This window comes from Amblyomma maculatum, chromosome 1, assembly GCF_055883805.1.
Source record: "Amblyomma maculatum isolate TAMU_Amacu chromosome 1, ASM5588380v1, whole genome shotgun sequence".
NCBI classification, from domain to species: domain Eukaryota; kingdom Metazoa; phylum Arthropoda; class Arachnida; order Ixodida; family Ixodidae; genus Amblyomma; species Amblyomma maculatum.
The window spans coordinates 346938993-346966419 of record NC_139344.1 but is presented as its reverse complement, the minus strand read 5'-3'; the positions used below and the strand labels follow the sequence as shown (position 1 = coordinate 346966419).

Sequence of the window (27427 nt, the reverse complement as noted above, 5' to 3'; positions counted from 1 at the left end):
GCAGATACATTGGCATTTCGCAGTTTTCCCATAAATTACCAAAATAATTCGTGGACGAGCAATAATTTGCTTCATTTTGAGTTGCCATCTTGCAAGCAAGGTGGTAATAAAGGCTCTGCCACGGAGAAGGTAGACATTAGAACGCATTTCCTAGAAAACATGCTTCAATATTCATCACACTGACAGAAACTCAATAAATCTGAAAATGTCGACGGATTTTTATTAGGTGACAAGCACCTCTCTACGCCACCGGGGCTTGTCACTTTAGGCGCTGCACAATGACTGCATTCAGCAGGTTGGCGTCCTTCAGGGTCACCTTGTCGTCCGCCAATTCCTTGTGTGGGAAGGTCATCAGTAGACCGAAGGTCGCCGCCTCGTACTCTGGCCGAGCTCTGAGATGAAACTCTTGTTAAGAGAAAATATCAATCCTCTTTTGAAAACCTATAAAGTAATAGCTTGTAAATTCCGCCTCATGGAAAGCTTCACCATAATATCATACAACTAACTTCAACTTTTATTGTGATTATAACGTTTGTAGAGTGGAACTTGTCTTGCAATCAGCTTTTTTTTTTTTCAGTTATAAATTACTAGTATAATCTGTTACATTTTCAACAACAATTTGTAACGACTGGTAAAACTTGAATACCCTGACATTGCTCACAAGCAATGCCGTGCTACAGAAGCCCCTCAGATCAGTCATATCGACTGAGTTGCGAGGAAGCGACGCACGACACGATGTCCACAAGTTCAAGCCCGAATCTAGCTCCAGGTTCCAGGCTTCTCACCTCGTCACAATGCCATAACATAATGTCAGCTTGCTTGGCATCTGTAACCTCATAGTGCGAACGGCAAGGCGCGAGGTTTCGCATGACTTCGATATTGTTCTCGAGGTATTTGTAGTTTAAATATGGCGCATACAATGGGACACCCATGTGTGCTACTTCAGATGTGTTTACATGGAAATACAAAAAAATACCTAAGAAATATTTGACAAAAACTGCAGGTGCATTTACCAACTTACGCTCCGGAATGAATTATACTGTGTGTTCTAGCCAAACGTTTTCAAATTCCTAATGCTAAGGAGCATGGAATATAAAATTTGCAGGAAGGAACTCTCAGCCTTGGCGGACACACTTTAATCAATGCATAGCTCTTCTAATTATGCAATTAAACAACCAAACTTTCTAATAAATTATTAAGCGCAGTTCACGCCAATGGGGAATTCGAACCCATGAATAAGACAACACCATGTCAGTTTTTAAATAAGGAAAAAGGCATTTACCGAAATGCCCGTGGAGCAAGGAAATGTTGCCCTTTTTTTTTGCGCACGAAATTGAAACTGAGCGCACTGGAAACGCATGAAGCTCCGTGCGGATGGTACTTCCGCTGCTGACGTACTACAGCGACTGCGGTGTTAAATTCGAAATACTTGCTTTACTGCGCACTTCCATGCAATATAATTTTTTTTTCCCTCTAAAAAACTATGACCGGGCACTTAGCAATCCATGTGGTTTTCCTTTCCGCAAGCTTAGAGACGAATTACGTATTGCACATGATGTGGCACGATGCCGCTTGCAGTTAAAAGCGCTGCTTCGAAGGGGAAAGGCCACTACAGCCTCTGTATAGTGAGGAGCGGTAGAAGTGCAGCTTCCTCACATGCGATGCCGTCATGCGTGAAAAGAAAGCTCCCCTGCAGAACTGCAGAAGTTTCGTGCGATGTACAAAGAGCCAGATTTTACTTAGAAAAAGACCTTTCCATCGGCGTCGAGCCAGTGGTTTCAGGTACGACACATTCAAACAGTACGTCACTTTTAGCAGGGCATTGCCAATTATTGATGCTGTTCAGACTAATAAACAGTCACAACCACTGTACTGTAGGGTTGATCATGTGATGTTGTGACGCTAACTTCAGCCATGCCTTATAGCAGCGGATCGCACCAATGGCACAGTCTCGGGAGTGAAAATTATCTATAGACTTCGGATGAGCCCATATGAAGGCCATTCCGTCGATCACTGTTTGTACTGTTCAAACGTCGCCGCAGCCATTCATGTATCAATACTGACACCCACCTAATTAAACGGAGCAAGTCTGGCTTGGCAGTCGGCCCAGACCGCGCTAGCAGCTTGACTGGATTTCTGAACGACCAGGGATCAAATTGACTCGGTTTATCTGTCTGACACTTCCCCTCCAGCTGCAGCTTCCCAAAGAGAAGAGAAAAGATGCAGCTTCCCAAAGAGAAGCTGCATCTTTTCTAGGCTCGCACGCCGCCCAGGAGAGAGACTCGAGACCTCGATTTTCGAGGAATGAGGTGCCACACTGACCAAAGGTTCTGCCCTCCGCGTGTTTGCTGAATGTGAAATGCGCACTTAAGCATGACAGCTATGTAAGCCAGCGGCTGAGAGTGCTCCCAAAACTCACAGGGGAAAAACAATTGCAGTATTGCACTTTGCTTCGATTAACAGCTTAATGACGAAAGCCTGTGCTCCTCATATTCTTCTACCTCTTCTGTCTACCTTTTCTCTTCTACCTCTATTTGCGTGTTTGTGTACCTCTTAGCATTTCATTTCGTTCTTCCCTCCTTTCTTCCTTCCTTCCTTCCTTTCCTTCTTTGGTTTCGTCATCGGCGACATCGGCATCTCAAGACTCCTCTCCAGGACATTCGAAAATGAAGGGGAAATCATGCCGATGTCATAGCCTATTGCAACGTCCTGACAGAAGAAATAATGTCGACGTCCGAGCCTTTGCAACGTCTCGCAGACACATCTCGCGCAATCTCGCGAACGCACCTCGTGAACGCGCGATTTTCACCATGAGTATCTAAAAGGGCTTTCGACGTAAAAATCGACCACATACAAGGCGTTCCGTGTTTGTCTATCCGGGTCGTGAAAACGTTTCCTGCGCTAACTAATACTCTATTTGGGCTCACATGCCGACCACGATAGAAGTGGTAATCTGCGTGTTTCGATAAGCATTTTAACATCTGAACTTACCTGCTCTTCTCGGAATCGGCGAAAATCTGTAGTCGTCCGCGGCGCTACTTTTTATCGCGGCGAGCACAGCCGATTCGACAGGCTGTCCCATCTGGAGAACCGCGAGGTCAGCTCCGCTCTATTCACAATATTCGTTGTGTTGTAGTTGGTCAGATGACACACTTTGTCAAATCTGCTGCTTCACTTGTTTGACGAAAACTTTTGCCGCAGCTGACTAGTTTTCCATCGATTTCTGAGAGTGGAGGAAAGCTTAGATATTCAATTATCGAAAACGCAGGCCATCACAAGTTACATTGCGGTTCTCGGTTGATATCAAGTAGTTCAGTAGTTTTGGCACAATAATATTTACAACCTTGACAGATAATTGCAGAACACCATGTATATCCCGGCATCCAAGCACACAGACCTCGCGATAGTACGTTCGTTTAATATGTGCAGCAGCACCAGAAAAGGATACGTCACAATGTACCTGCGGATGTCCCCGATGGTGTGCGAGTGGTTCATCTGGGCAACCAACCTGGGGGAATAGAAGAGAAAACAAAAACATGGGACACAGTTAGCTCTGCCTTTAACATTATGACGCGATAATGTAGTCTACCACGAACCCGGCGTCGGCCTAGGAGTAGCGTGCTTAACTCGGCATCCAAAAGCACTGGAAGCTTGATTTTTATTTCAACTCCCCACCTTAAATGAGTAACCCGAATTCGCTGCTCCTCCGAACTTTCTATCATGTTGTTTCCTAAACCATCGAAAAACCATTGCTCAGCAATGTCAGCTGCAGCTACCACCTGCCAGCGCCATGCCTGTGATTTTTCGCTCACACGCCGACGCCGACACCTACGACGTCGCCCGATTTTCTGCCTAACGTGCCCTCTAAAGCTATAGCGTTAAATTAATGGATTCGTACTCCTGTTACACTCTCCTCTCTAATGACGCCACATGACTGAATCCCGGTAAGACAGAGGTCAAACACTGTTACACGGATCAGCGATACTTTCAAGCATATTTCCCAACTAGACACATGCTAACACTTTGTTTCATAGGTGATCTTCGTACACCCCTAAACCATAATCGTCAATCTCTGAAAAAAAAAAAAAAGACATGGATGGGTGCTTCATGAGCTACATCCGGTAAAAACCAATTTTCAGCTACCTTTCACCACAGTTCCTTTGACTTGTTTTCAAGCGGTGCAGAGGATTACTTATATTTCGCAAGATGTCCATAACAATAATCTTGGAAGACTGAGCGGCTAACCTGCGCACTATACACCATGACCTTCGGTCCTTTAATGCTGCGTATTTTAACCGTAGAAAATTACGATACGCAACCAGCACCTCAATCCCGGCAAGTCAACGAAAACAGAAAGGAAAAGAATTCCTATTCTCTGAATGCCCAGTATATACGGAAACTTTCTCCATGTAGTTTGATGATACTGAGCCAGTGATGTGAATGCAGTGTCGTGATTGACCAGAGGCTTCCCCTAGCAGTTTTCATAGCAGAAGAAGTTAGGTAGAATTTCTGCAAGCAATTTGAGGTCTCATACCGGCGAAAACAACGCTTCGCTACAGACGTTCTAGTTTATTTAGTAGAGGAAACAAGTTTGTAGAAACATTATGCCCATTACAGCATAAAAATGACTTTGCAGAACTTTTTTGTGTGTCAGCCAGTTCAAATGTTTCCCGTGATTACAGGAAACCAAACAATCATAACCCTTAATGCATCATTAGCATCACTATAGTCTTAAAAGGAGAGTCTACAGCGAGCAAAAAGGCAGAAATATATAATAAATAAACTAATTTCATAAACGGGTACGTGAAAGAAAACCAACTTCACCAAGTGCACACATATAAACTAAAGCGGGCAGCAACAATTTCTAAACTGTTTTTAATGATCCTGGAAAAACACGAATTTTTTATTGTTGGGAAAATTTAATGACGCAGCTCTAGAAACAAACAAGAACTCTAGGCTGGAGCTGCATTTCGCATTGTACCATCTCTTACATTTACCCTCGCAGAGCCTGGAAAGCAGCGCTGAAACAACAATGTCGCACAAACACTGCTTTCTTGGTGAGACTTGGCACGCTTAGTTCCCGCTTACAGGTTCTGTCATACTGAGCCCAGCGATTGGCTGATAACTTTTCCACTTTTTAAAGGTAAGCAGTGGGGTGATTTGAAGTGCTTGATACCTGTAATTGTTTTGAATGTCGTTACATTTTTTACCTGCACCTTCTTGTTCTGCTTATGTTCTGTTATTCTCTGTGATATCAACAGTGCCAGACGTTGTTTTGCGTACCAATGTATTTGTACAGTTCATTATTACCCTGTTACGCCCAGGTGTTGACTGAATTCTGCTTGCTGTACTTTTTTTATCATTTTCTTTCGGTTGCTGCTGTATAGCAACACCTCCCCCCCTTCGTCCCACACACACAATGTCATGCCCAGTCCCGGGCTCATAGGATAAATAAATAAATAAATATTCAGGCAGTTCGGGTTCTCTGAGATCAAAAGGTATGGGGAGCGTATGCCACCTTGCAGTACTTTTGATTGAATGGCATCTAAAAATAGCACCAAGCGTACCTGAGCAAGCAACGTCACAGCAGGACTCAACTGCTAAGAACCACGACTCATGGATCTTACCACATTCACTCCGGCGGGGTCGCAGTTAGATCCTATCATGTATTAGTGCTATGCAGCCTGGAATTGGGTCACACAATTAAGCCGTGGAAAATTTTTATTGCGGGGTCTAAAGCTTATCACTATAAAGTCTGTCGCATTTCTTCATTTTGTGACCTTGTAATTCTGGTTGCGCGGCAATCATAAGTAATGCCACCCTAAGTAATGCCACTCATCTGTAACCACGCCCCAGCGAACGCATTAAACGACACCGGTGTCTGAAGGACGACCACAGGGAATACACCACGGTGCGTAAAGTGGCAAATGTGATTAACCTCGCGGTACAGCACTTGCGTATGGCAGTCCACCTCGTCGGCGGCAAGACGAGATTCAGTGGTAGCAGTGTTCAGTTCTAAAAGCCGAGGATGCAGTATTAAGTTCAGGTCATGGTGCTCAAGTACGTATGTAAGTATGTATGCTAACCGCATATGCCTAATTTTTTAATGAACCACATTTTCACAGCGGTCGAGATGGTTTTAGACCTTTTAACTAGGAGATGTCTACACACACAGACACACACAAAGGTGCCAAAGAAAGAAGGAAGAATTGTACCCAGTGGTTGCGCCTGCCACTGTTCACAGAAAACCTATCTAGTGGAGGCAGGCACACCGGGCTACAGCAGTATCCATACCTGGTGCCGTCGGAAAGGCGGATCTGTATAATCGTGATCGGCCGAGAGTCATCCAGGTTGATCGCCTTCTTTGCATCCACCTCTGCCTGCTCCGTGGACGGAGTTGGGCCACTCTCTGGGCGGCTCAATATTGGAGTGACGCTGCGTCATACACACCATACGTTTCCCATTCTCAGTTTTGCGGTAAAAGACAAATATCGGGTGAAAATTGCATCAGATTATTTCAGATTCCGATGAGGTATACTTCACGACGATTAAGCAATTGTTCAAAACAGTAATATATCAGTGGTGTTATAGTGTGACAGGAAAAGAACCGAATGGATCGAAGAAAAAATGCGAGTTAAGCTGAAATTAAGAAGAAATAGGCACATGCAGGTCACATGGTGCAAAATCATGACAGCCAATAGTCCTTAGAGTGGCAGACTGGATTGCAAGGGAAGACAAGCGTAGCAGAGGAACGCAGAAAGTTAGGTGGGCGGATGAGATTAGGAAGTTTGCGGGGGTCATGTGGATGCAGCAGACACAACATCGGGTTAACGGGAGGGATATGAAAGTGGCATTTGCCGTATAGCGGCGTCAGGCTTATAATTGTGATGATGGCGGCACGCGTATTATGCAGTGCACCTCCTCTGTCCAACGAGCCTCTCCATGACCATAACAACAAGCGCCCAATGCCAGACATATATGGGTGTCGACCAAGACCATGCTCCTAGTTCCGATTATACAAGTGGGTCTACCAAGTGTGACATGAGTGTATGGTGGTTTCATGCCAACTGCATCCAATTTACACAGTCCGCATGCGATCTATATAAGGTAAAACGTATGTGTTAAAATACTTAGGAACCGCTAAGTACTGCTAAATATTTAGTCATCAAGGACTGAGAAAAATGACAGATTAGCTCTAATGTTTTATCAAATGACCTTAACGAACTGCTGAGAAGTATTCGCATTGCAGTAAATTTATTGAATCAAAATACAGTTTATGGGAGTCTACAACATAAATGAAAACAAATCCACAACGCCGATATTTCGCGGAGTCATGAAGGGCTTTCCTTGCGTACACTGTTGGGAATGCGGAAGAATGGCTCTGAAATCGTTACGCAGTCTTTTCGGAGTGCGACCCAATAGCAGCGGCGCATCTTCTCATTTTAAGGATGCTTCACCGCAAAACTTCAGCTCTAAAGAATGGTAAAAACGCGCAGTGATTTAGCGTACTTGAAAATACTGGTGAAGCACACAACTCTGTCCGAAACGGGGCAACTGACCGATGTGTGCGCCCATTAGCAGCAGCGGTATATGGCCTTAATCTGATAGAAGCAAAAATTATATATGCTGCAGGGCTATATATCGGCAATGGGGGACTTCCGATCGCCGCAGTGTCTGTCATAGAGCGCACGCCCGAGGTCTGCTGGCTCCGGGATAATTGTCGTCTATGCGAGTCATACATGCGATGTTGCCCCCGCTTGAATTAACCGATTCGAACTCGCCCATGTCCAAATTAACGAGCGTCCGACGCCAGATTAATATGGGCATCAACAGAGACAGGGCTTCAAACATCAAATTATTAATGTTTTTATTATTGGGTGCCCAAAAATATTATTTACTGTATCCGCGTTCGTTGTACCAAGGTTTACTGTGCCAATTAGACCCTCTCATAGTTAATTTACTAAACGCAACCACTAGAAAACTGCCAGAAGAGAAGAAAAATGAATCAAACACTCGTTGGTTCATAAACAACTGAATGTTCATATTGAGCTGATTAATTTCGGGCAGACAAAGAAATTCACATGCAACACGTAAAACCCAAGTCGCTAAACAAGCATATAGGTCTCGGCTGAAGCCCAGTGTCGAATCCTGGAGACTCGGAAGACTAGTGTGAAAGACCACTCACGAGCCCAGCCTATGGCCCTGTCCGGCGAAAGGAGTCATCTTGGCTCTTGCAGGCGGTATGAACTGCTCGTGACGGTGATCCTCCATGTTCAGGTTCACCTCTGTCCCATCCGCCTCCTGTAGCAGCTGGCGAGGGATCTCCCTGCCACCATAAGGGGGATGCACTTATTGAAACGAACCTTGTGATAAACCGGAAGGGAACACATTAAAATACAATACGATATCACATGCACCAGTGTGCATCGTTATAGAATGATTTCTTACTACCAATCATGCTGTGGCAGATAAGTTAATGAGTAATTTCTACCAAAACAAATCTACTCCAAATCTACTCCATCAGGGGGGATTCTTCCAACATATATTGTGTTCGTTAGAGCTTGCTTTGCTAGCTTTTTTAGGATACTGTTCCAGACACTGTGAATAGGTTCTTCTTTTATAAATTTTATTTTCATCTCTATTCTGCATAGATAATAATAATTAAATTTGACACAGGCAACCCTATACTTGACTTTCTTGGAGACTGACATCTTCAGTGAACTTTTAAGCTCTGGACCCGTAGGCAGCTCCAGGCTATGGGCCTGGGCAATGAAGTTTTCTGTCTTCTTGAGGACGATGAAATATGTGCATGCACACTGGTCTCACAAAGAACGGGTAGAAAAAATGTTTCATTGCAAACTGTTTACCCAACCACACATACACGCACGCACGCATGCACACACACAAGAATGATGACTGCATTGCCTCAAAGTGCTCTCTTTGTTTTCAGTCATATTCGACTGATACTCCGTTATACGCTGTAAAACCCCGATGAACTACATACCCCCGGCAGATGGCCTGAAGGAATTCTCGGCTATTGGGGTCGCCGTAGGCGTGCAGGGGGCCCTCATCAATGCTGAAACCATCGCGCCACATCTTCAGCACCCGTGACACGGGCAGCCGGGGCTTCGTGGCCGGGGTGCCCACGGCGGTGTCATTGCTGCCATCCGATGCGGAGTCCCCCAGTCGGTGCCCTCTGCCTTGGAAAGCCAAAGTGGTGGGACGCCCTTCGCTGCCCGTCTCCAGTACTTGGGCACCGTGCCTGCAAGAGGCACCACACGGCTGCTGCTACATCGACAGCACTGTGCTAGGGGCAAAGTAAACTGCCATTTTACAGCAACAAACATAATTAACTTGTTGGTGACGTCAGCGTAAAACCGCGCTGGCTCCGGTCTCCGTGCAGCGACATCACGTATGGCGCCACCACAACCAAATATCTTTGTCGCCCAACTGGGTGACATCTCACTTGATAGTATAGTGATGTAACACCTGTTTGCCAGAAAATAATATTTCCGACAAGACTGCAGAATGTGCACCGGAGAAATGCATAAGCCTGAGCGTGGCTGCGCTCGACTTACCGTGTGCCGCGCGACGCAGGTCAAGGGACTCGCGACAAACCGTGTGCCACAGCAACGCTCAGGCTTTCGCATTTCTCCCAAGCAGATTCTGCAGTACTCTCAGAATTTTTCAGACTGCAGTTTGTCGATTACCTCTCTCTACACACGTTTAACCATTCGCACCATATGTGGATGCAAATCACGCCCTTTCCGGCTCGTTCGCACCACCAGAAGTTAGGCCTACGTCACCGGAAGTCAAGTACCATGTGACCGCTTTTGAACGTCGCCATTACCTCTCCCAGCTATTTCGACGTCTGATTGACTCTACTGGCTCTAATTAGACAGGAAACAGCGCAACAACGGGACCGCTCCGTCCCGTGCCTCCGTTGTAGCGCTGTTTTCTATGTACCAACTCTCTCATATCTCGCCATTTTACTGGAACTCTTACTTAAAACCCGCATGCACCAAATTATATTCCCAGCGAGATTTTGTGGTCCTCTATCTAATGCAACCATTGTTTTTCTTATGTTCTTGCGTAATCGTGATTACAATTCTGGTGACACGACACTGCCGACATACTTACCTAATGCTTATCCATTAAAATAATAATGAGCAACACAAGGAAGCATCCCAAATAACTCTTCTCAGGTCTCAAATATGCAGCAGTAACTGTCCTGCAAGTTTTTCGTTTTGATAACACCGCTCCTCTGGGCATGAATGTCTTTCCTCCAGCACATCTACCAAGTAAGGCAGGAGCCTGCCACCACTCTCGGCCATGTCTCATAGTATGACGTCTGTGGTGTTCGGATGTATTTGATTTTTTCTTTTATGGCCGTCGGGCAACTGTGGCGGCCTTCTGCTCCATCTACTGCGCCAGATGCATCATAATCATGTACTGAGCTGTATAAAAGCAGCTGTAAGGCGGAGCCTCACTTTCTTTGATAAAATGTCAGTGTTAGCATGTAGACATGCTCGTCTAATAAACGTCTAGTGTTCCACTGCTCGCTACTAAAGTGCTCGGCTGCATCATCTCTTCGACTGAAAAACACAAGAACACAACAACATTCCACACCCCACCAGCACTTGGCCATGCCCCATGGATGGTCTCATTATGTTGTACACAACCCGTCGACCAATCAGCGTTCGACCATCGACCATCTCCCATGGTAGCATGGCGCCATGAAATTATGATGCTTGCAGCCTCTGGTTTTCCGCTCCAACAAGGTTACTATGCAGCTGCTTAGATCGAGATCTCCACACACTCGCATCTCTGAGACTCAGGGGCTAAGTTTTAGAGAGCTTACAAATGCAGCAGTTGACAGCCATAGCCTATAGAGTTCTGTATTACCCCTACAACCAATCGGAACGCACACAAAGCAACGTTTTAATGCTTCACTGCAGAGAACAAACTCGTAACTTTATATTGTCATTAGCGTTTTGCAGATGCAGTAAGCGAATACTTCTTCGCAGGAGAGGGGCAGTGTGTACTAATGATAAATGCTGGCAAATTCAAGTGGTACCTATCGACAGCAGTGTGACAGCAATATCGAACGGTAAAAAAGTGTTTTTAAAAATCCCCGTGCGAACTTATAACAATACGAGACACATTTTTAGGACATTTAATGGTGTGCTTCATCCATGCAAGTGGCGCTCCTACTCATGACTATCTTATGTTCCTTTCACATGTTAGAAACAGTGTCGAGCATGGCCTTGAGTACCTACTTACCCCATTAGTCAGTTCAAAAGGCTGTTGGATTGCGTATCACAAGAAATGTGGCAGATGATCGGTGGTTGCCTTCGGTCTGATGGCGGAAATTTTTGCACGACAATTGTGGCTCTTGGAGAAGCTAACATTCAATAGTAAAAAAGGTGGCGATTCGGTAAAGCTCAAATGTGTGACCGTAGGCTTTAGGCATCGCTGTCTCCGACCACCTTCGCAAGGAAACTGAGGCGATGTTGAAATAAGTTTTAGTACAGGAGCACCCCTTAGAGCACCAACCACACTCATTGCGGACTTATGGATTTGAAGTTAATGATTGGACAAAGAATCTACTATTTATGATTCCAATGTTTTCAGAAATAAATGGGTCCAATTTTTGAAAGCGAGCAGCAAAAATGGACAGAAAAGGTTAAAAATTACCACTTTCCCTGTGAAGTGAAATGGAGTAGCGTTATTCACAGTTCAAAATGCCAGTGACGCATTTTCCCCACCACAATGCTTGCCAACTCACAATACTGCGGAACAGCTTATCCTCGCATTGCAATTGAAACATGGCATTTGATTCTACGCCACGAAATGCCACCCCCTGTCGTAGTTATTAGCATGCTTTTAAAACTTACTAAGATGCAACACCCGTTCTTAACCACGCTGCAATGAAAACTCATAAGTCAACTGAACTACCATCCTAACACGCCTTTCATAGACAAATGTGAATTTTTCTCTTTGTAGTAAAGATATCTTGAACTAAAGAAAGGTTAGCATCTGGCATAGGCAACGTACTTCCCAAAGAATGACGGCATCGCGACACATGCCCAGCTCAGGCCAATTGCAGGCAAACGGATACCGACGAAGACAGAGTTTCGCAATCACTTAAAGACCACCTACATGTGTAAAAACGAAGCTCGCTCGCGCGATGTGCTGCCGCGACGCCTGGTTCCCGGGCTTCCTCCTGTGGCACACGCCATCACGCAACAGGTTGAACAATAATACCTTATGCACTCTTCCTGCTTCCGCGATGGCGCCCTCTCCACTCCTCCTTTGAAAATACATGCTAAGCTAGGTCACGTGGTGCAATGAGGTGTAAGTATACAATGGAAGCACATATGCCTGAAGTTAGAAGTTTAAGTTTATTTTTATTTTTAAAAAAACGAGGTACCCGAGTCGTCAGTTCAAATTCCTATCGCAAGCTACACTTGCAGGTACATAACAAATTAGATGCGAATTGGCATGACACCACATCGGAATGCTCCACGAAGAGCCGTTGTTTCCCAATTTTGATCATAGGGGTAACATGTGGCCACAATTACTGGTCGTTAGGGGTGTCAAGGAGTACATGGCGAGCAAAGGCGACAAAGGAAGGTAAGGAATTACCATAGGGATATCTGTTGTGCATGAATAGTTCTGCGCTTCGGTGGCGAATGGAACGGATGTACCACCTATAGTGTTGACAACACCAAAAAGAAATTTTCGCGTAATAGGACCAGCAGAACTTTCGTCTTGAGTGGCATTTTTTTAGAAGGCTTAACCATTATGCTAGCGAGCTGCGAGAAGCAACCTTTGCGAAGGCCTTCGGGCTGAAAGACGAAGTGCGTGGCGCACGGGAAAACAAAAAAAAATTGGTTTGGTTTGTGGGGTTTAACGTCCCAAAGCAACTCAGGATATGAGAGACGCCGTAGTGGAGGACTCCGGAAATTTCGACCACCTGGGGTTCTTTAACGTGCGCTGACATCGTACAACACACGGGCGCCTTGCTTTTCGCCTCCATCGAAAAGCGGCCGCCGAGGCCGGGATTCGATCCCGCGTCCTTGGGAACAGTAGTCGAGCGCCGTAACCACTGCGCCACCCCGGCGGGGTCAAAAACGAAAAACAAAAATTAAAGGTGGCAGTGAAAGTGCGAAGCAGGCGCGGCGCGGTCCGCTGAGAAAGAAAAGACGGTAAACATCCTGTGAGATTTTAGGAAGGGAAGCAAAAGTAGCAGCATTCGCAGCACTGGGTAGCGTGAAGCACCACACAGCAATGGCAAGAAGCGGAAGCGCGAGGCAGGTGCCGCTTGGATGGTTTTCCTGCGCTTGACCATATAGCGCGAATTTCTCAGTCATTGAGCCCGCGAACGGAAACTCCATGGTCATGCAAATCTTTAGTTTCTATAACCTGCAACCAAACTCTTGTCACAGTGAGCATCGAATAATTCCAAGATGTCCACTAAACAGAAAGTGTGGTAATGCAAAATACGATACTAGAGAAAAAAAGGTCACATAAAACGACATTTGGTCAGGATGCAAAGCTTATCTCGGTATATTTTATAAAGCAGCGCTACATTGAGTAAGTACCCAAATGCCTGAAAGCAACTTTAGGGCCGTGCTATCCCCAGGAATTGATTCAGTAAACACACGGGTACACTGAAGAGTTTTGTTGAACATAGTCACTTTTAAAACTTATGGGGTAAGATGTATATGCAATGGTAGGTTGTTCTGGCGAAATCACTTTTTCTATTACAAAACTTTTGGGGAATCTACGCTGTTAAAAAGCATGTCCACAGATGTCTGCAGCTACAATCAGTGAAGTGATGCAGCCATGCCGTAAGCAATGTACCCGGCGGCTATCGTGCGTTTGAAACATTGTCAGAGTGACGCAATGGCAAACACTCCAATCAGTAGTGTTTCTCTTCCCTGCCAAAAAATAGACCGCATCTGTCGCACAGAAAGTTGAATTGCTCACCTTTTCGCCGCCTCGAACACCCCAAGCACTAAGTTCTCCTTGCTGTCGGCCTTCTTAGCGGGTCCAAGCACCTGCTGCCCACTGGAAAAAGGGGTGGGACACATTAACCACACTACACACCATAGATATTGCCAAAATTATGCAGTCAATATAGGGGCGCCAGTGTCTGTCAGTTTCTTTTAAGGCGCTCTTCATCGACCATGCAAGAACGCCGGGAACACGCGTTTTTATTATTCATCCAGGCTCGGTTTGAGTCAGGCTCTGCTGCAGATTCGCGTCTATGCCAAGCTACAATGGCTATAGATTTAAACAGCTCACCCACGATTCTCTCCAATCTGTAAATTAATGAAATTTGATTTATTTTTAAACAAATTTAGATAATTGTTTGGTACTGAGGGCCTCAGTCATTTTGTAAAGCCCCACATCAAGGTTTGCATCAAGAAATTGCATTACTACCACTGAGTCTGTATATCTGGCCCACGATTAGACAAAACGGCATCTTACCAGCATTCACACAGATGATAAATTCAGTGCCTTCACTTTTCCTACAAGAAGAGTAGATAAACACTTTGTGCTACACACCACTGAGAGACCCGTAGACCATGGGGACATGCTCCAAGAATTTAACTACATTTTAACTAGATTCTAAATAAACTTTTAGTAAAGTAATCTATATCGTATATGTCTTTTTGAGCTATGTTATTCTTTGAAACCTTTCTATATGCCGCCCCAATTTTTTGATGATACAACAGTATGACATATGGAGTTCAACGACGACGAAAAACAACTCAGGCTAGTCTCGACAGCCACCGCAAGCCTCCAGACTACTTCATATCGCCTGGGGATATTTTTGTGCTAAACACAGCGACGCATTTTGCGCATCAGCCGCAGAGGACCCCCACCCATCCTGTTCCTTTCTATACCAGGCCCTTTTAGCCTAGCTGCTGGTTCCAAGCATCTATAGTAGTAACGAAGAAGGCTCTATTCACCGTTCTCCGGAAAATGTGGCGTCGGCGTTGTAATCGAAAAATCACGGGTGACTGTGGTAGGTGGCGTAAACAAGCGACAACGACCGGCATTATTTCTTCGGCAGATTGTGTGAGGTCGCAAGACCCTATGACATGGTTGAGACAGCAGTAGCTGTAAACTCGGGGTTATCCTTTGAGATTAGAGAGTTAGACAGAAATGAAATCCCGGGACAAATATGCAACCCTAGGCCAAGCCGCACTTCTCACAGCTTGGTTAAAGTAGGTTTATATGTGAGGTGGTCGCTATCATAATGTTATAAGTTACTACCGTAGTGAATTGTTTGTATGAGGTAACAGAAGTGCAAATTAAGGGATTAGTAATTAGGCGACGTCATGTAATGTATGCAAACGAGAATCGACAAGTGCAGCAGGAAGACGGGAGCCAATACCGCTATTGCAACACGCCCTCAGAAGTGGAGATTGAGTGCCCTCGCATTTTTTAAACAAAAAATCAGCATAAAACACAGGCTGACACACAATACTGGTGCTTTGCTAGCGCAGTACAACAACAACGAAAAAAAAAACGGGAGAATGCCAAAAGTGAAAAAATGCGTGCTATAGAATAACAACCACTCAAGCACCCTCCAACTGTGCAATGCCAACGAGGTACCACTGTACTCCGAAGGCAGGGACCCCACCTGCGCTCTGAGCCACCTGCGTAGAAAGCTTGGCCTTCATCCTCGTTGCTACTGTCTTCCTTGGGAAGGTCAGAAATTCCCCGGATCCTGAAATGCCAACACAAGAGGAATACCCATTAAATCGCGCGTAATGCAAATCAATGCAATGCCAAATTAAAAAAAATATTAATAATCTAGTCAGACGTACTGAATAGTAGGGCCTACCAAAGTAATATTCAAGAGCCTGGGAAAGGAAGAGCAGTTTATAATATGTAGCGAGGCGCTGAAACTGGCAATGGAAGAAGTCTGCTTAGGACAGCTAGTAGTCGCAGATCCGCACAATGAAAAGGAAATAACTATTCAGAATGGGATTGGGAGGAAGGGCATTTGGCAAGTATTTGCAGATAATGAAAGCAGCTTACCAGTATCTTTAAGAAGAAACTATATAACAGCCGCATCTTACAGGCGCTCAGCCATAGGGCAGAAATGTGGAGTTTATAACGAAAAGAGTTCTACTTAGGCCTAACATTAAGACAACAAAGAAAGCTATGGATGGAAAATGGTACGTGTAACGTTAGGAGACAGAAGGCATGCAGTGTAGGTCAAACAACAAGTCGAGTTTATCACATTTATAGTCTAAATCAAGAAGAAATGGGCATGGGCAGGACATGTACTGCTAGTATAAGATAACCGATTGTCGCTAAGGGTGAAATATTGAATTCCAAGAAAAGGTAAGCGTAGCAGAGGGCGGAAGAAAGTTAGATGGGCGAAATAGATTAGGAAGTTTGCGGGGGTCAATTGGACTCAAGACCGGCTTGATTAGAGGGACATAGTTGAGGTATTTGCTATGCGGTGGGTATAGTCCTGCTGCGGCTGATGACGATGATTATGAATGCCGAGCAAAACAAGGAACAGTTAGCAGGAGAGATATGAAAGAGGCACTCCTCCTGCAGTGGGCAGAGGCAGGCCTATCACTATGATCATCAGAATCCAACAAACCTGAGGGCATCTCACTGAATGATTCAGAAACAGATGAACCAGCAACTAATGTCAGTAGTAGGCAAGTTAATATATTTTCACATCAAAGATTATTCCTCGAAAAATATCACCCAAAACTTTCTCCTGCAATGTCTAATGTAATTATAGAGCTACACAACTGAAGTGGCGCTTTGTATTACATGGGTCAATTCAATGACTTCTTCTTCAAGCACTTCACCCCAATGGGCCGAGTAGCAGGTAAGCACCGAGTAACAGAGGGGAGGTTATGGGCCAATTTTTCCGTTACACGAAAGTCGAAAGATGCCAGCGAAGGCTCGCACGCGCCGAAAGAGCACGTGGTCATGCACCTATAAGGGAATGTGTTATCCGCAATTTGTGGAAATGGGTCCTTGCGCAGACCGACTTCACGACGTTGCACTGCTCAAGACGCAGGCGCGCCATCAACACGAGGCGCAAATGCCAGAATTCCCTCTCCCACTTCCAGAAGCGCCGAAGTGCGAAGTACACCTCACCAGGAAGAGGAGGTTTAAAGGAAACTCTTCGGAGGCGAAACCTTTCACTAAACAGGCGAACTGCTAGCAGAGAACCTCGGCGAGGCGTGCCATCATAGGATCATGAATGCGAAAAATTGGAGGTGCTCTCCGAAGTGAACTACTCAATTGCAATTAAATGCTCCAAGGTCCCTGCTTTCTCCCCCTCGTAACTGTATACTATAACTTGCGTTCCGCCTCTCATTTGCCTTCAGCCTTCAAAGAGTGTGAATAGTAATTAGGTTAGACGTTCATTTCCAGCGAAGTCGCAACTATGTACGAAATTCAAACTATTTATAAACATTGTGTAAAGCAAACTCGATTTGGTAGTTTGTTTCGGGCATGTTGGTCGCTTTGCATAACTTCTCTGTCAGTGTTATTCGGGACTCGTGTGAGGCGAGCGCTTCGATTTTCCCGCGATGGCGCGTTCGCTTTCGCGTCCGGACTTCATCAATGTGTACTCGTCAACGACATGCCGAATCGCACAGCTTCCTAAGGGCGAGTTTGTAGACTTGGCGGCCTTCAGTGACCCTACCGCCACCGCGCTTTGTGAGACATGAATGTTGACATCGGAGCAGTGCGATCAAGAGGAAGCGTCAGAGCGTGCAAACAGCTTATTCTTCTGAATTATCAGACATCAAGAATATTCCGACGTTTGAGAACATTGATATTCGCTTCGAAGCCGGAATCGAATACCGCTTCATTCGCTTCGATATTCCAAAACGTTGGAACATTTCCACAACACTGCATTATACTGCCACATTCTTGTAAATTATTTCCCGTAGCTTCTACGCACTGGCTACACATACATATCACTTAATCCTCTGTTCAAGTTTTTGGTTAAATTCCTTTTTGTATCATCCCGTTCAAACACATCCTAAACTCACTTAAAAGGCTAGGGCACTGCCTGTGTTATCATAAATCGGTCACCTAATGATTTGTGTTTTCCATTCTTGTACATGCCCAAGGAATTTATTTGTCATTGAACCAGTACATTTGTCACCCCAGGGGTCTCACTTGCTCCTATTAAACATCTTTAACTTCTCTATCCTGGTTTTCTGCATACCTGTCGGTACGCTTTCTAATCCTGTTCCGACACTGTAGATCAATGCCCTTTCTCTACAACTATAAAAATACCTTAGAGATTTATGTGTTATCGTCCAGCCACCTCATTTCTTGTGCATCATTATCGCTGCATTTTACGCTTCTTTCACAAGTCTTTTCGCTCTCCGTTTAGACATATCACAAGATATTTAGATTCCGACACATTTTACCTCCTCAGGAGAAATGTTCCAGGTACGTTGACCGCAATTTTTTGGTCTTCTATGACTTTAAATTTTTTCTTTTAAAATTTTTAATTTCGGGGCCAGTCAGTGAGATTTTTACAGGCAACGTTGAATTGGTGACGTCATGGGACGCACGGCCATCGACATTCATTCTGCGTTTGTTGGAGGAGAACATTTCGACTTTGCTTTTCAGACCAAAAACATGATTGCTAGATTTGGGGACACTGAGACGCCATTTGATGACCTCGCCAGGCAAAATAACCTGATAGGAACTCGGTTTCAGTTTCGGTCTTAGTTCATGCGATTTTAAAGCTTGTACTCAGTATTGTGAGAAGATTTTTTTTATACCGGAGAGAGGAAACTGGTGAAAGTAACTTGATTATCAGGTGAAATAGTCGAAAAACCCGGATAGCCGTACTCTAAAATACTAACAGTGATATAAAATCTCTGACGCAACTACCTGGGTAAGCAAGACGTGCTTCCAGTTTCATGAGGGTGATTTTTCCATATTGTCATTTTTGCCATTTCCTGAAAGTTGCACCATTCCGCGAGCAAGATGACGGGGGAGGGGGCTGCACGGGGGAAACAAAGTGGACAGCTTCTAGGTGGGCAGGCTGCTCTAAAGACAGTGACAGACACATATGGTCCCAAGCTATTAACAGCGTCAGCAAGGTATGTGCTTTTGATGTATGCTTTTCCTTTTGATGCTTTATCATTTTGCTATGTTACTTTGCCTGCTAGTTGTACCAAATAAATTCACCAGCATGGTGGGGCGACAAGAGGAAAGCAAGGGGTCCACTCCCGAACCCTACCACATTTTTCGAACAACCAACAAGCTGGAGAGTTGATCGCCCACCAACAACTGGTGGGCGATCAGCATCTCTGGCAGCTGTTAAGCAGTTCCCTCTCCCACATCTAACCCTGACTGCACACCTGCTCGTTCATTTGTCCTACTGAATAGGCTTCTACAGGGTGGCAGGATTTGGCCCGTTTGGAGGGTGCGGTTGGGCGGGTTGCCAATAACGATTTGGTGAGTGAAGTTGGACGGAGGATTGAGGATGGCAGTGGGTTTAATCACAGAAACCGGCGGTTTCTTCTAGTGACAATAGTGCTTCTCAAGCAGTAAACATATGCCGAGAAGGTACACCCGCATGACTCTCACTTCAAAGAAGGCTGTGCTAACAACCAAACATCTACACTCTAAAATAATCCCACCTGCCAGCTGAACGAGCAGGCGGCTTGGTGGCGCTCGCTATGGTCACACGGCTGGGGCTCTTGGGAGGCTCAGGGGATGCCTCCCGGGGGCTCGACCAATCCATGACCTCTTCCGCATCTTCATAGAAGGCGGCCAATGCCACCTGTACAGACAAAATAAATCCGCTTGCCGCTGCAATCATGTCCACCACGCGGCCAACGGAGTTACCACAGAGTTATCAGCTAATGCGATGAACACTTTATACACTTGGCTGATGGCTGCAAAGTGCAACGGAGCTAATAGATGGCCATTCAACCAACAACCAACTCTTTCTTTTGGTCATTTTCAACGTCATGGCAGATTTAACCGAATCTATAGGAATTCATATTCGAGCTACCTGTAATTACTGCCAGTTTTCTAATTATACATGCGTTCTTCACAAATACGCCTTCTGATCACCGATAACTGCAATTGGCAAATAAAGGTTTCGATGCAAGTCACCAGTGTGCTGCTGACACGTTCACAAGTCATCTCAAACGATTGCGATTCCCATGCAGTATTGTTAATAATTAAATAAACTCGCGGTCTCTTTTCACACTATTGCCGATATTGTTCAAGTCAGGTTTGGCGGCTTTATCGCGAAGCTTCTTCGCAGACTTCAAACTGAGCGCTGATAAGTGCAACGGGTATTCTTAGTGCGACGACTGCCATGCATGTTTCCTGCAATCGCCGTCCCCGAAGTGATTAATTGTTTTGAAGCCCCAAGACAAGCCAACAAACAGTGAATTTAAGTGAGACAAGAATCCCTTCTTTCGCGACCTTCAGCATTGTCAACACCAAGTATAAATATCGTTTTTACACATACTGGCGACGGTGATATCGACTGCGATTTTAGTGCGTTTGTGCTCACACGGTCAAACTCGGTCACGAATCTTGTGCCACATCAGGCCATGAAGGTGTACTTTGTGAAACTCAGCACAGCAACAGTACCCATAGACAAGTCATAGGTAGCATAAGTACGCCCCCTACTACCCAGGGTCAGCCGGGTGGACATTGCCACAATGGTGGAAATGACCTTCACCATTGTTTTTCCGTCTGACCTTCGACAACATTTGTCGATTTAACCAAAATTAACACAGGACTAACGTTTTTACATGGGGATCCATTTGACTGGTACGAGACATTAAAATAAAGCCGACATGTTAACAAGCCATCTTTCACTGCAAAAGAAAGATCTCACTAAGAGAAGTGGTTACAACTCCGAGTCATGCACACGACGTCGCACGTGTGCGCGCAGTGAGTGAAAATAACCACCTCGGCAGACAGCGAAGTACTGACCGCAGCGTATCCCTCCGCAGAACACTTCGACTATAGCGGCTCACCTAACGACCTCCTAGGCCAACCCATCACCGAGGCGGAAGTCAGCGCAGACCTTCAGCACCTCAACACGTCCTCAGCTCCCGGCCCCGATGGAGTGCATAACAACACACTCCGCAACCTTGATTCCCTTTCTATCACAGCCCTAACCAACTATTTCAACGAATGCTGGCTGCGCAGCGCCTTCCCACAGCAGTGGGAGGACGCCCAGGGAGTCTTAGTCCTCAAATCTGGCAAACCAATTCACCTTACTAACCTGCGTCCATTGCCCTTACGTCCTGTGCGGGCAAGCTCATGGAGCATGTTCTTAAGACTAGGCTCAGCCGGTATCTGGAGAGCAGCAACCTCATGCCTTCGTGCATGTTTAGTTTCCGCCCGGGCTTGTGCACTCAGGACATCTTTCTAGATCTCAAACAACACGTTGTTGACTCCCCTAGGGCGACACCAAGGCTATCCTCGGCGTCGACATAAAAAAGCATTTGACAACTTTACCCACGCTGTCATTCTGGAAGGCCTCCACACCCTTGTCGTAGGCCCGCGAATGCACAACTACATCCGCGACTTCCTGTCATTGGGAGCTGGTGGACGACTTAGAGTGCTATTCCGTCTCCCATCCTCTCCCTTCCGTTCCGTGTCCCAATATAGCCGTTCTCAAAACTCCCACACCAACTCACCCATGTCCCGGACATACATTCCAGGTTATACGCAGACGAGATTACTGTCTGGGCTAACAGAGGCAGTGATGGCGACATGGAACATAACTTACAATCGGCCCTCAAGATAATTGACTTTTACGTTCGCGCGCGCTGTTTAGCCTGCTCCCCTTCCAAATCAGAATTCTTCCTCTACTGCCCCAGGCTGCACTATCCCGCCACACCACCCATCTCATTCGCCCTAGATCATCACCCCATTCCCCTAGTATCTGAGATTCGCATCCCGGGCCTCATCATTAACTCCCATGGCACGCACGGAGACACCATCCAGTCTCCAGTCCCAACCCAAGCAAGCCACTGGTCTCATCCTGCACGTGGCGAACCGGCGCGCGTGTCTGAGGGAACGGAACACACTTCGCCTCACACAATCCTACATCACGAGTCGCACGACGTACGCATTCCCCTAGCTAACTTTAAACCAAAAGGAGCGGGACCGTATCAACGCGCTCCTCAAGAGCTGTACAAAGGTCGCCCTCCGTTTACACCCCAGCAGCTCTACTACCCGGCTTCTCAACCTCGGTACGCGCAACACATTTGAGGAGCTGGCAGAAGCCACCTTAACAGCACAGCTGACTCGACTGTCGGGTACCGGGGTAGGCCGCACTCTGCTCTCTCAGCTAGGCATAACCCCAATAATTCATCATACCCAGGGGGTCCCGCTACCTCCAGACCTACGTTCCCATCTCATCCTCCCTTCTATCCCCAAGCACATTCACCCCGAGCTCGAAGGAGACCGCAGAGCAGCCCGCGCCAATGCCCTGGACAGGGAGTATGGCGACAGTTCCGAAGTAGCCTATGTGGACGTGGCGGAGTACTCATCGGGCTCGCGCATGGTACTCACCGTCGCTACTAATCAGGCCCGATTATTCGCATCAGGCTCCATCACCACAGATTCCTCCTAAATTGCACAGGAGGCAGCCATTGCGCTCGCTCTCATCACCTCTGCTATAAAAATTCTCTCCGACTCAAGATCAGCAATAACAAATTTCGCCAATGGCCTGGTACCCCGCACCGCGGCTCGGCTCCTACACTCTTGGCATCCCGCACAACCTGTGACCCTCATCCGATCCCCAACACACGCAGGCCTCCCGGGTAACGAGGAGTCTACTCCCTTGCCCGAGATCTCACTTTCCGGGCAGGAGTCGGATCCCCTACGCCAGGCCAGGAGCGTCTGCTTATATTCAGAGATATTCTTTCCTGCTACCGAGATAGCCGGCGTGTTTACGCACCACCGGATTCTTCCCTAATCGAGGCCTCCCGCTGGCGCCGACTCCAGACCACTGCTCCCTACACAATTCTCCTTCATTCCCGATACCCAGATCAGTTCCTGTCTTTCTGTAAGCTCTGCGGGAAACCGAGCGGCTTTCTTCACATCCTCCTCACATGCCCTACCTTCTCACATCCTCCATCCACAACCACAGCGGAGTCATACTGGGAGACTCTCCTGGCCAGCTCCACTGCTAGAGAGCAGCGCTGGGGTATCACCAACGCCCTGAATCGAATAGCCTTCCAAGGGCTGTATTTTGCTCTATAAGGGCGGCCCCGTAAGGGCTGCTCCCTGCCAAGTAAAGGAAAGGGGTTTGCCCCCTCCACATTTGTTGGCAGTAAACGTTTTTACCCCCACCACCACACCAGCCATTACATTGGCAGCATGAACCGACGGAGCGCGCTTTCGCCGATAACCTGCCGGAGTTGGTTAACTGAAGGTACAGCGAAATCGCCAATACAGCGGTGCGCTCTAAAGCGGTGCCCTATCAATAGGCAGTAATCTTGTTGGTGGTGGATTAGAGCGTACGTGCTACTACTCGGTGTGTAATTGCATTTCGTCGCGCTGGGATCAAAAGTAAATACAAATGTAAAATGGTTTGTATGAAGGGAAAGGTACAGTATCTGTTCCCCCTCGGCGAACCTTTGAACCGAGCTGTTGTGGACGGAAGGAAAATGGAAGTGAAAGAACAGCATGTGAAAGGGTAACCGTAATGGAAGGCTGCGGTGTGATTTCGGCCACCTGTGGATCTTTAACGTGCACTGAGAGAGATGTGTGATGTCAGTGCACGTTAAAGATCCAGGTAGTCGAAGATCTTTAACGTGCATGGATATCGCCCAGCCGACATAAAATCCGACCGCCGGCGACTGCTTTTCGATGGAGGCGAAACGAGATTTCCGTGTGCTTGTCAGGGCACGTTAACGATCGCCAGGCGGTCGAAATGACTGCGAAGCCCTCCAATATGGCTCCTTTATCTGTCTTTCCACCTTCGCTCCCACCTTCCTTGCTTCCCTTACGACGCGGGTCAGATGTCCAAAGAGTGAGCTTTAATCAATGGAGCTGAAACGAATGCCTATTCAAGGGCGATGGGTAGTACAGTCAGGGAGGGCACAAAAGTTTTCCACAGAAAAAGTGTCACAGATACTACACCTTTCCAAATAATAATGATAATAATAATAAAAGAAGAAGAAGAATTATTTTTAGGAAAGGCATAGCACCTGTCACTTTTCGTGGGTACCTGGCCTCCGCCCTAAGGGATACCAGAAAGATTGAAATGAAAGTGGAAAGAGAGAAAGAGGTGCGGTAGTCAGCAACACCCCCTACAAAAAAGGGAAGGCGTAGCATCGTCACTTTCGGCGTAGACACATGACACGAAGAGTGACAGATATAGTGCCTTTCCTAAAAATTGTAAATTGGTTTACAGGGAAAGAAAAGAGCATGCGCAGCGCTACCTAAGATGTCTCACCTTCTAAGCAAACGTGGGAGCGCAAAACGCCAGCTAAGATGCTGCCCAAATTGGCAACCCTCGCCTTCCAAAGAAACGTGGAAGCGCAAATGGCAGCTGAAATGGTGACCGCTTCGGCCACCCTCTCCCTATTGAAGTGATAGCGTCATTACGCGAGGTAAGGCCAACGCCACCGTACGCTTCAGGTGACCAAACAGCTTCGATGTCAAGTTGGAACTTAAGCCACAACCACTTTGGGTACCTATGTCCCACCATAGGTCACGGTTAAAGTCAAAGCCAAGGTCAAAGGTCAACTGACGTGGGACGTAGGTTAACGCGTGAGCAGCTGCGCGGCGAGAGTCATGATCGCTAAAATCCATCTCGAGTATTACAGAGGCAAGCCGCGCGCCATGGTGGGAGCCGCGCTACGGACTCTGAGGAAGAGCCTCTGAGCAGCGCTGTGCTCTTTATTATCGTCATTTGGTGCCCCAGTCTCTCGCGCACACTACACGTGTCCAAACGGACTGTTCACAGTCTGCTTCAAATGTCCTAGGAGCCGCGCAGTGCTTCTTACGCTCTGCCGCCGGCTGCATTTGTATAGAGGCGAAACGGAGAGACGTCCGTGTGTTGTGCGATGTCAGTGCATGTTAAAGATCCCCTGGTGGTCGAAATCACTCCGTAGCCCTTCACCACGGCTCCTCTTTCTTTCCACTTCATCTCCCACCTTCCTACCTTCCATTAGAGAGCGGTACAGGTGCCCACTGAAACAAGTGTGACAGACACAGCCCCTTCCCTTTCCTGTGAACCATTTTATTATTATTATTATTATTATTATTATTATTATTATTATTATTATTATTATTATTATTATTATTATTATTATTATTATTATTATTATTATTATTATTATTATTATTATTATTATTATTATTATTATTATTATTTTGCCCTGCATCTTGGCTTCTCCGCTTAGCAAGACGTTCTCTCTGTTCAGGCATCTCTGCTGCGTCGGCAGTGGTCACGAGCTCTGATGTTGCTCCTCGCCACTTTCCGCGCATGAGCCCTAGTGATCTCTTTTACACACGGCGAAATGCGCTGCTGTCTAGCGTAGTGTGGCTCTCGCTACAAAAGAAAGAGGTGCCGTAGTGGAGAGCTTCGGACTACCGCGCAATAGACGCTTTCGCCTCATCGCACCTTAGTGGTACAAAGTGCCCCTAGAAATTTTTGAGCAAATGTGCAGCTCAAGGGACAGCTAAGACGCTTGCAGCACCTCTAACCCTCGTCTTCTAAAGATCCGTGGGAGAACAAACGCCAGATGACGCTACCACCCTCGGGCAACCTCGCGCTCTAAAGAAATGTGGATGCGCAAACGCCAGCTGAGACGCTTGCAGCAGCTGCAACCCGCGTCTTCTGAAGGTACGTGGAAACGAACACCCAGTTAAGACGCTGGCAGCCTCGGCAACCCCTATTAAATAAAAGAACCTCGTAGCTTCAGCTTTTGATTGAGCATTGTTAACCCCCCCCCCCCCCCCCCCTCAAGGCATGAAATAAATAAATAAGGTAGACGGGTCAGATACATGTACACCTTGCTTTTAGCTGGACTGCCACACTGGCATCGCGCATTTTCTTCCCAAAACAGTGCGAAGGGAGACAACTTTAAAGCGAAGGATTTGCTAGCCTTGCGGCGCCGACCTCCCCGTATCTGCACGAGTGACCTTGAACAGGAGTCTGCGTAATCATGTGGCGTAACACGTGACTCGCCGCAGTGGCAGCCGCGTGCTCCGCCGACGTCGCTGCCGTACCACGTGACTCGCTTTCGCTGAAGCTGTTGCAGCCTCTGCGCCTGTGCCACGTGGCTAGACCCTGATGCAGCCACCGATAGTGTCTTCGCTCGCTTCACAAAAGGCGGAGTCTGTGCGCTGCCTATCCAGTGTCTAGCTACGGATGAAGAAAGTCGGAACCGACGTCCTCAAGTGTGGGCGGTCGCAGACTGATCATCCGGTCAGCGTTGCCAACCAGGAGAGGGATTCGGCAATCGATAGGGAGCGCAAACGCATAAACGAGCAGTCGAAACCGATGAAAAGCTACAGCTTCGACTAGCTCAACGGCGAGCGAAAGATTGACAATGCATGCTAACCAGACCTGGCCACAGCTGAACCGAAGCTTAACCAGGTGACACCAAACCTTTCGCCTGCATAACCGGGCTTAGCTGAACTTAGCCGCAGCCTTGTTTGGCAAGGTTTTTGGATCAGTGAGGCTGATAGTTTGCGCAGATTCTTGAGATGCTGTCGTCGAGAAGTGCTGAAAGTGGACTCTGTTTCTCCGGTCCAAACGTCGCGCACAATTCCATCACCTCCAGCGCAACAAAGCAGTATGTTTCTCTATGACTAAGCGGCCTATTAATTTCATCTATCAATGAAGGTGGCGCTCACCTGAAGGTTCCAACCCGCGGACTCGAGACATAGCTTGGCCCGGGAACTGTCAGCTCCAGTGACGACGCAGAACTGAGCGATCAAATCTGAATGCTCGCCGTCGTCCGCCATTTCACAAGCACAGAGAAAACCAACAACTGGGAGACTAAATAGAACACGGGTGTTAGAACACGAAGAAGCGCGCGCTCTCCTCGAGCCCAGCTGTATATTAGAAACGCAAAGCGCGGAATACTCGCGTGTGAGCACACTCAACCCAACCGCAACTCGGCGCTCGCATCGCTAAAGATACCTTTCATCTCTACATTCAGTAGCATTCAGCAACCTTTTGCTTATAAGCAAAAAAAGGTTCTTAAGGTAAGTTTCGTAGTCTATTAAGCTAGGTACAAAAAATAACGCCCAGGCAGGTATTAGTACCTCAGACGAGGCCTAGACTCTCTAGATTGTTTTTCCAACTATAGCGTGTTCTCCAATAATCGCAATGTGTCTCTCGGCTAAGCAGGTACATATTTAGAGCTCACATTTTGCACAAAACTGGCATTTTGTC

At 46.7% G+C, this 27427-nt stretch overlaps 1 protein-coding gene across 1 annotated transcript; it reads right to left on the bottom strand.

Moving 5' to 3' along the window:
- Positions 1-212: 212 nt before the first annotated feature.
- On the bottom strand, positions 213-26994 carry LOC146207680 (NSFL1 cofactor p47-like). The gene is made up of 9 exons (XM_084587136.1): positions 26884-26994; positions 19671-19813; positions 15662-15748; positions 13996-14076; positions 9005-9262; positions 8186-8326; positions 6295-6435; positions 3449-3508; positions 213-392 (listed from the first exon to the last, which is right to left on the bottom strand). The coding sequence occupies exons 1-9, from the start codon at positions 26992-26994 to the stop codon at positions 260-262; spliced, it is 1155 nt and encodes a 384-aa protein (XP_084443262.1). The 3' UTR covers positions 213-259.
- Between the last annotated feature and the right edge of the window lie 433 nt (positions 26995-27427).

Coding starts and splice junctions, on each gene's coding strand:
- LOC146207680 (XM_084587136.1), bottom strand. CDS start 26,994: ATGGCGGACGACGGCGAGCATTCAGATTTGATCGCTCAGTTCTGCGTC. Junction 9,263..13,995: donor GTGTTCGAGGCGGCGAAAAG/GTGAGCAATTCA, acceptor TGCCTCTTGCAG/GCACGGTGCCCAAGTACTGG. Junction 393..3,448: donor ATCCGCAGGTACATTGTGAC/GTATCCTTTTCT, acceptor GTTTCATCTCAG/AGCTCGGCCAGAGTACGAGG.